Genomic DNA, 9,841 nt, shown 5'->3' on the forward strand with positions numbered 1-9,841 from the left:
ACCGTATTTTTCCAGACTATAAGCTGCACCCCCAAAATTAAAAAAAAAACAGTACACCCAAAATTTTAGTCAAACAAGTGAATTGAACATCACATTTATTATTTGACAAAGAAAAAGTTGGCAAGTTTACATTTAACTGAACTTATTTTGGTAGTTTTTGAACGGGAACTAACAGTTTCTGATCCAACAAAACAGAAACGTCTCGTTCATCTTCCTCCTSCGCACTGAAACCACTGAAGTCATCATCTTCAGTRTCGGAGTTGAACAAGCTCAGAACAGCTTCGTAACATGCCTTTTCTGTCTCTTGTCAACAACATACCCGGTCATAAAAATCTATCCTTGCGCGAACATGTCCAGGATGTCCGCTTCCAATCCACGGCTGTGCGTATCAGTTAGTGTGTTACTCAGAAGGCAGTTGGGCACAACACCGTGAGTGAAACGACTACTGTGCCAGCCTACTATATAAAGTACTGGCGTTCATTGAACGTTTGTAGAATATGGGACAGACCGAATTCTATGGGATGGGCGGCAACCCCACCTTCGGCCAAAGAGCCCCCTGGTGGCTGAAGAAAAAAATCCACGTATAAGCCGCACCAGACTATAATAATAATAATAATGCATTTTATTTATAAAGCGTCTTTCAGGACACCGAAGAATGTTTTATAAGCCGCATGGTTCAAAGTTCAGGAAAAAAGTCGTGGCTTATAGTCCAGAAAATATGGTAAATGAAAGTTTGTTTCGTCAGTGACAAATTAAATTTTGCTTCTCTTAATTTTTCACAAGCACCGAAGAGCTACTTTAAATGAGCTCCTGAGCTACTGGTTGGAGAGCCCTGTCATAGCCTGTAGCTAAATCCAGGTGAAGACTTTTTTTTTGGCCAGGCAGTGTGTAAGCACATCTACAGAAATGGATGAATTCTGTTATTACCCTTTCCACATTTATTAAAAAACTTATGTGACTATGCTAAAACCTCTAGTTTTGTGATTTGGGGGCTTGTCACCAAGTATTTTGGTCAAATCCTGTCTGTTATTTTATTTTATTTTTTATTTTTGTAGCTTATCTGGGTCTTTGTCAGAAAATGACAGTGATGACCTTGGATTTCAGCTTTAATGTTTAATCACTTCAATGTTTTTAGAAGGTTCTCTTGGCTCTTTTTTTAACATCCACACTAATGATCTGATTAACCTGAGGTTGCATTTCAATATGTTACAATACTGTATCTATGTGGCATTGACACACTCRCAGTCATTTTTCTTAACCCACTTTAGAAAAGCTCTTTAGTAGGAACATGGTCAACAGCACAATCCAGCATAAACAAAATGCTTTGTTTAATTTTAAATCACAAAGGAAACAGATATATTTTTTTATTTTCCACTGTTGAGTATAGTTGTTGCAAAGAATCAATGCTTTGTATTTTCAGCTCTTTTGTTTGCAGCTCTGTCAGAAAAAAACAAAAACAACTCATTGTTTTATTTCCATTCTCTTCTCTAGTGGTTTAAACTAGGAGCCAACATCTCGAATTTCAGCTTCTCTCCAAGTACCATTCTCTTCCATTTTGGACACGCAGGTTAGTGCCCATTGCTACAATGCTCTGAATATTACAGATGAGACTGTGTTTTATGTTCCTCTCGTGGTGTTCAGGATAAGTAAATTACGTTGAACATTGTGTGTAATCACAATTCAACCTATTCAAATACAAATATGAAAAAGAAAATGCACTTAACATTTTGGTATCAAGACCTCCGAAATCATCTTGTGTGAATGTGAGTGTGAATGGGTGAATGTTTGTTAGTGTAAAGCGCTTTGGGGGTCTGGAGGGACTTGAAAAGCGCTCTATAAGTTCAGTACCATTTACCMTTTGATGTAACAAGCCTGTACAACTAAATGAAACATGACAACACCGTGTAATTATTTACCTGAAACTATAATAGTCTGGGGTGGAAAAAAACATCTGCTGCCTCCTTTGATTCTTTAAATTGTGGATCCACCCACAGTGTTAATTTCCCTCTGCTTTATTTTGGTATTCATGGGAGCCAAGGTATCAATAAGCCCAACTCATCAGCTCTTCACCACAGTGSTTAACAGAAAATATGTTTTATGTTGATATGCTTCAGACAAACATTGTTCAGTATTTGCTCCAAACCCAAACTAGCCCAAGTTATTTTTCGGTTCTCCAGTTCATGGGGAGCAAGTTTTTCCTTTTTAAAACTAATACTAGTGTTGGCCATCTTTGTTTTTTTGCATCTAATTTACAACAAATGTTAAAACATTGTGTAAGATGTAAGTTGAACATGGGCAACAAAAGATTTTAATAGCAGGTGGTGTAATTAGAAAACAGTTGGAAGAGCATTTTTTAACTAATTAGGTTTTTAACAGCTCTGTGAGAGGACTTGAAATAAAAAGAGCCTTTTAGAGAACCTGACCATAYCATCAAACATCTTAACCTGGATAAATCTGTGCTCAAAGCACAAGGATGAAAGTTAATATTGTTTGTGATGTGCAGGCCCTCAGATGCTACTGCATTCAAAACAGGTCTGATTGTGTTCTAGTCATCACTGCATCGGCTCTGAAACACCTCCATAAGTCACTAGCTGTGTTTCCATTACAAATGTGTGTAAAACTTTGTCGATATTCTGTTAATGTCGAAAAAACACAGTTTCGCAATTGCAGTGTTTCTATTAAGTAAGAAATGCTATTAAAGTCACGCGTGAATACGTTTGTTCTCGTGATAAGTAATTACAAACAAGGCGGCAATGGATGTAAACACATGCTGCTACTAGAAATGGGTACCTTTTGACGTTTGAATCGATTCGGTACCAATATCCGGTACCTGGGAATCTGTACCGGTACTTAATGGTACCAATTTTCGGTACTTTGTGTTTGTTGTTTTTTAATAATAAACTTTTATTTATTTTTTATTTAACATATTTCTCAATATATAAAATTAACAAATATCAAGACAACATCCAACTCTTTGTATTGTAACATCAGTTGTGTAAYTTATTTCTTTAAAGTGAAAACTCTTGAAAACAACCAGACTGTTTTGTCTTATTGCACAAATTAAAATCCAGCTCCATGTATTTCTATTGATGTCATTTCCCTGCTAGAAAAATTGTGTGATGGAGGTCCATGGAAGGCAAATAAGTTTAAATCAAATAAGCAAAAGAGGATGGAGTTCAAATAAATAAAAGGTATTCAAGCTACGTTTTGAGCATCCAAAACGCGCCCAACACTTCAAGTTAGCTGCTTGTGTTCTTTAGGTCAGATGTGTTCGGACTGTCGGGAAGCWCCTCTGTTGTTTTCCTCTGCTGGTCTCTATTTAATGACAGTTGATATAAAGAAAATGGCGGTACTTTATTTACTTTGAGCAAGCAAACGTCGTGTTCACAAGATAATTAATCCACCAGATAATTCAAAGGCVGTCTGTTCGTTGAGTTTTACTCCAGGAGCTGCGAGGTTTTCAAGCTAYGTTTAGACCAAGCTMTGCCTCTCTCTGTTAACTGAAATCAGCGGCTGCTGACGTCATTACGCTTTTGCGTGATGCTGCATTCAGGACAAGCATGGAAAACTCACCACTCTTATGCCAAACCAGTCGCAATGATGCATTTAGGTACCGAAACATGGTACTGTTTGATGTTACTTGAATAGATACTCGRTAGTACCGACAGAATTAGGTCTGTACATCAAAAAGTATTAAATTCAGTACCCATCCCTAGCTGCTACCACGGCACTAGTGCTCACCATCAGAGGAGACGTAAGCGTCTTATCAAGGCTTTCCAGTGACAAGCTTCTTATACTTGGGAGCGGCTACATTTGCTGTGTTTTTGGGTAATTGTAGTCGTTGGGTTTACTACTTTCTTTTACAACTTCGTTGATTTTACTACTACTTCTTCTTCCTGTTATCTTCTTTGTTGTCGTCTTTTTCGCCAGTAGAAACAGCCGGTTGTTGATCACATGACTCCCGTGATGCGAAAAAAGTGTTTCCATTGCAGTTTTGTGAAACATACCAATTTCGATACGTCCGAAAAACCACCTCATCCTAGCGCAAAAATATTTTGTCGATAAAAGGAAGTTTTCTTTAAATCGACGTGTTTCCATTGAGCAAATTTATTTTCGGAATTCTAATTTGCGTATTTTCATGGTCAATGAAAACGCAGCTTCTGTCTGGTTCATTGTGCCTTCCACAAATGGACATTAAATTATTGTGCAATAAAGAAGCCATGTGATGCCATCTTCTCTCAGCCAAAAGCAAAACTTAGCAAAAGTGGAAAAATGTTCTAAAGTCAAAGAAATCCAAACCTTAATTTGTCTTTAAAAACCACAAATGCCCTTTCTGCCTTACTGAAGAGATAAACAGTTTGTTTTGTTATTGAATCATAATTCAAACTCCTGCCTCTGGTTATTTCCTACATCCCCAACTCCACTGAAGTCAGGACGTTGTGTAAAGCATAAATAAAAACAGAATACAATGATTCACAAATCCTCATCATCCTATATTCAATTAAGTAAACTACAAAGACAAGATGTTTAATGTTCAAATAGATAAACTTTACTGTTTTTTTTTTGTTTTTTTGGCAAATATTCACTCATTTTGAATTTGATGCTGCAACATGTTCCAAAAAAATTTAGGACGGGGTCATGTTTACCTCTGTGTTACATCCTTTCCTTTGAACAAGACTCAGTAAGTGATTGTGAACTGAGGTTTAATTGTTGAAGCTTTGTAGCTGAATTCTTTAACGTTCTTGTTTGATGAACAGCTTCAGTTGCTCAACATTTGGGGTCCTTGATACTTATGGGTGTCTTGCAGCGTGCAGTGAACCCTCTGTATTTACTTTCATGCAGGCTTCTCTTTATGGTAGATTTGGATATTGATACTCCTACCACCTGGAGGGTGTTGTTCACTTGGTTGTTGTGAAGGGGTTTTCTTCACCATGGAATTTATTCTGTGATCATCCACCACTGTTGTCTTCTGTGGGTGTACAGSTCTTTTGATGAGTTCACCAGTGCTTTCTTTCTTTCTCAGGATGTACCAAACTATACATTTTGACACTCYTAATATTGTAGCAATTTTTCCACCATTTTTTTCCCTGTTAGCTTAAAGATGGCTTGTTTCCCCTGCATGAAGAGCTCATTTGACCGCATGTTTTCTTCACAGTAAAATCTTCCAAATGCAAGCAACACACCTCAWATCAACTCCAGGCCTTTTATCTGCTTAATTAATTGCCCACACCTCCCCATAAAATAGTCTTTGAGTCAGTCATCCAGTTACTGTTGCTCCCTTTTAAAAGCAGGGTGGCACATGCTCAGGAGCTGAACTAATAAATCCTTCATTCACTTTTTATGTGACCGTCCTCAAATGAAAGCTGAAAGTCTGGACTTTGTCTTTTATAGAACTATAACTTGAATATGTTTCTGTAAACAAATAAATAAACAAACTTTGTCAGTGTTCAAACAGATTTGGCCCTGACTGTACACTGAGAAACGTTCTTAAACTGTTGGACTGTTTGCTCACACAGTTGTTCATGAAGAGGCGAACCTCACTTTATCCTTACTTGTGAATGACTGAGCCTTTTGAGGATGCTCTTTTTTATACTCAACCATGACACTCACCTGTTTCCAATTAACCTGTTCACCTGTGGAAAGTTTTTTTGGAGGACACATCAGACAAGAATTGGACATTCTCCTAAAAAAACCTCCCACATCTGGTCTCCTTAGTTCCTCTATGTTTACAGACTGTTGTTAAAAGAAGAGAGGATGCTTCACAGTGGGAAATATTGTCCTGTCCCAGCTTTGACGTGTTGCTGCTATAGATAAAACATTATCTTGTTCATTTCAAAATCTGATATATTTTTTAGTTCCATTTTTGAATAAAATATGAATTAATAAGATTTGCACTTTATTTACATTTTACACAACATTGTGACTTTGTCGGAATTCGGGTTGTTTTAAAGAGCTGGTATAAACCCGGTACTTGTTTTGATGATGTCTTAACACCTGTAAAGTTTGGAATTTAAAAATAAAGGACTTTTTTTTCCTGTTCTCTACTTTACCTTTTTATTTAAAAAGGAGTAAAAATTCTCGTTTGTCATTTCAGCCATGCTCGGCCTAATGTACGTCTACTGGACCCACCTCAACATGTTTCAGACCCTGAAGTACCTGGCAATCATCGGTGGTGTAACTTTCCTTTCTGGGAACCGCATGCTGGCCCAGAAAGCAGTGAAGAGGTACGTCTCTTGATGGTGCCTGGCACAAATAGTTCCCYAAGTCCCTCATCCAAAAAAACTGAGACTGGCCACTTTCAGGTGACAAGGACTCTGCTGATTTAAGAACTCTTGGTAATTCTTTGTCCTAAACCTGAGGAAAAGTGCCTTTCTCATGTCTGTAGCTCCTTGGACCTTCAGAGGGTGATTTTGATGCAGAGCTCTCCTAAAGAAGGGCTCCTCTAGGGAAGGACAGAAATGTAGCAACAAGATGTTCAAAAGTGACGATCTGAGTGGGCAATTTCTTCACCATCAATATGTAGAGCACTTAAATAGCCAGAGTGAGCAATTTATAGCATGTCTACTGAATAGGTCACTTTGTAATTAGTCTCTTTCACTTCTGTCTTACAGCAACTCATTTAACCATTTAAAAAAAAGAATTAAAGATTGTGCCAGTGCCCTTTTCCCTTTGAGGATAGTTTCCTTTTTATCTGCTTGAAGCTGGTGCTTTTCTCCTTTAACCACTCTATGCACACATCGCTGTCTCTTTACTCCTCTTTCAGGATTGCTGCAGAGCAAAGTAGTAGGTTGGCAAAGTATAGGAGCCTGCGATAAACCAGCCTTTAGTAACAAGTTGTTCTGCCTCCAGGCTGAAGTAAGGGCATCCTCTCAGACTGCATCCACACTGCATCTCCATAATGTCTGGCAGTGTGCATGGCTGTGTGGTTTGCTCACTCACTCATTTCAATGCTGAGTGCACTTGCTGCCCTCCCCCCTGGTTTGCCTCTTCTCTCATCCTGTCATGGTCACCACAACCAAAACCATACCAGTTCTTCAGCAGTCCTTCCATTACGAACTACGTCTCATGGTTCTGGTTGTATTGTAGTGTCTCAGTGATATGGTTGGTGTTCTATAACAAAAACGTTTTGCAGTCCTCATTTTAGTCATTTCTGAGAAATTCTAGGATGCACATCTAAATGCATGTTTTGCCACATAATAATAATAAAAAAACTAATTCCTAAAAGTCTTCCTGTCATGACCAAATTAATGCTTTCTTGTTTTCCCACAGAATGGAGAAAAAATGAGGACAAGTGACTAAAAGAAGACAATGACGGTTATTTTTTATTGGAAAAAGCAACAACAACAAATAAAAAAAACAACAAAACATGACATGAACAGTCAAGAATCCAACCAACAGTTAAATATGCAGTAGGTCTGTGTTTAAGTGGAAGAATTTGGGATATGACAGCRTTTTTGAAAGCCTGGACAAACACCAACAGATTCTCTACTGAAGACTAAAAAAGCTACTGATCATTGCACTTCATCTTCTGTGAGCTTTTTTTTTTCTTTTTTTTTTCAATATGCCATAGTTTAATTGAGCTGAGACTTTCTTTGAGATTTGGGATTTGTTTGTTTTTTATGTACATTCCTCTATGCTGTTGCTCAGTGCCTATTTCACCTCCTTCATGTTCAGCTAGTAATCACCATCTGGCTGTAGCACTGACACTTGTTATTTACTATGCCATTATGTTTGCCTGTGGTACTCTATTTGATACAGAAGATGTCCTCATTAAAATTTGGTAATAAAACACGGCCACAGAATGTGATGTTTTTGTAATGAGGGAAAAATAAAGATTCTGAGGTGAATCAAAGTTTGTCGTAATGTAGTATTTTTACTGTGGAAAAATAAACACTTGAATGTTTTTGGCGAACCCCACAAAATGTTTCATTTGTGCACAACAGATAAATCAACAATTCAAGATTCACTTTTCTTGATGAATATTTAACCTTTTTAACATCTATTCAAACTCTTTGTTTGTTTACAGTTTATCTCAGCTGGTAAGAACAGTTGCCATTTTGATTTACCATTTATCCATAGTCAAATTGGGGACAAACCCAGACCAGAGTTGTTATAGTGAACTAAAACTACTAAATAACAAAAACTGAAATTGAAAAACATTTGTTAACTAAAATAAATAAAAACTAATAAAATGACTAATGATTAAAACTGTAATTTTTTTTCAAAACTAACTGAAATGATAGATCATCCTTAATATTAGTCAATTTATTCGGAGCCATGTGGATCTTTTTTTTATTCCTTTCAAATTTAAAGTTTCACATTAGCTGTGGGCCGTAACACTTGTTTAAAATCTGCTGCTCAGCATCGTCTGCTGAGAAAATGGCAATGTTCACTTTGGGATGTCTTTGAGTTTGATGTTTTTAACTGCGAGAAAGATGAAAGCAAGAGTTATTGTTGTGGAAATATTTGTTACAAACACGTGAATAAAACGATGCGCTTCGTAGAATGGTTGTCGTGATGATTTATTTAGTTGCAATTGTAAAAGTGTCGCAGCGTGAGCAGATCTCAGCATTAAGCTTGTAAAAGTCTCATCACCCCACAGCAGCGAACAGAGGTTGTCTCTATAATGGACTGCTTTAACTAGTGACCAAATAACTGTTGGTTAGTAAACTCACAGGAACATCACAAGCTGGAGGATGCATTGGAAAATAAGCTATAAAAAACATACTAGAACTAACAAAAAATAAACTAAAACTAAGCATTAAAAATGTAATAAAAACTAGCAAATCCACTGTAAAAACTAATGAAAATTAACTGAATTAAAAGAAAAAAGTAACAAAGTAAAACAAAACTATAATGAAAAATCCAAAACTATTATAACCTTGACCCAGACATCCCTCTCMTTAGCGAATGCTTAAAGATTTCTTATGACTAAACTATGGAGTCCTGATGAACAAAAAGCAAAGACTGAATAAACACCATCTTCACCACCAGGAGGAACATTCCCTGTAACCTCCTGGAAACACTAGCATCGAGCTGAAACAAAAGTTTGAGGTGATGAACAAGAATGGCTCAACTTCTATTTTAGAGGGATTTTTACTCATTTTTAAAATCGCTCCCATTTCTTGCGTTTTGAAGCTCCACTTAGAGCCTTCTTAGCTACAAAGCAACAATGCAAAATGTGAATTCTTGCCATTTCTCAACTGGTCTTAAAGTTTTGATTAGTAGTGTACACTGTATACGTACAGTTGAAACCAGACGTTTACATACACTATAAAAAAGGCACGTATGCATTTTTTACACACTGATGTGAAATCATAATAAACTTTTCCCCTTTAAGGTAAACTAAGAGTAAAATTTTCAAAGGCAATTTTTATTTTTATTACTGTCTGCACAGTCACAATTTTAAACAYACTCCATTAGTATTTGGTACCATTACCCTTAAACTGTAAGATTTGTCTATATATTAAAAATAAATAAATCAAGTTCAGGTCAGGGCTTTATGAAGGCCTTTCCAGGAGCTTAATGTTAGTCTGATGAAATTTTTGGAAATTATTGTCTTGATAAAATATCCACTTGTCTCTGGGTTTCAACAGCTGCTGATTTGAAGTGAAGTTGAATAATTTTGTATTACTGAAGTTAGTCCAGAACGCTTAATGATTACTAATAAGAAGGCAGACTGTGACAAGTTACAATCCTTGAACCTTCCACCACTTATTAATACATTTATGTGCATTTAGGGCTGTATGTACAGTGGTTTGCAAAAGTATTCATACCCCTTGAACTTTTCCATATTTTGTCACATTACAACCACAAACATAAATATATTTCACTGGAATTT

The 9,841-nt window shown here is 36.7% G+C and overlaps 1 protein-coding gene across 2 annotated transcripts in view; it reads left to right on the forward strand.

Annotated features, from left to right (window-relative positions):
• The window catches only part of rpn2 (ribophorin II), an 18,619-nt gene extending 10,702 nt beyond the window's left edge, over positions 1–7,917 (forward strand). The window contains exons 15-18 of one of the 2 annotated variants that reach the window (XM_014025602.1): positions 1,492–1,567; positions 6,095–6,224; positions 6,764–6,855; positions 7,270–7,917. In XM_014025602.1, the coding sequence (XP_013881056.1) occupies positions 1,492–1,567; positions 6,095–6,224; positions 6,764–6,815 (258 nt within the window). In that variant the 3' untranslated portion in view covers positions 6,816–6,855; positions 7,270–7,917. The remainder of the gene's footprint in view (positions 1–1,491; positions 1,568–6,094; positions 6,225–6,763; positions 6,856–7,269) is intronic. The other variant, XM_014025603.1, reaches the window with a different exon arrangement.
• Positions 7,918–9,841: the final 1,924 nt, after the last annotated feature.

The sequence above is a fragment of the Austrofundulus limnaeus genome, unplaced genomic scaffold (assembly GCF_001266775.1).
Source record: "Austrofundulus limnaeus strain Quisiro unplaced genomic scaffold, Austrofundulus_limnaeus-1.0 Scaffold487, whole genome shotgun sequence".
Lineage (NCBI taxonomy): Eukaryota > Metazoa > Chordata > Actinopteri > Cyprinodontiformes > Rivulidae > Austrofundulus > Austrofundulus limnaeus.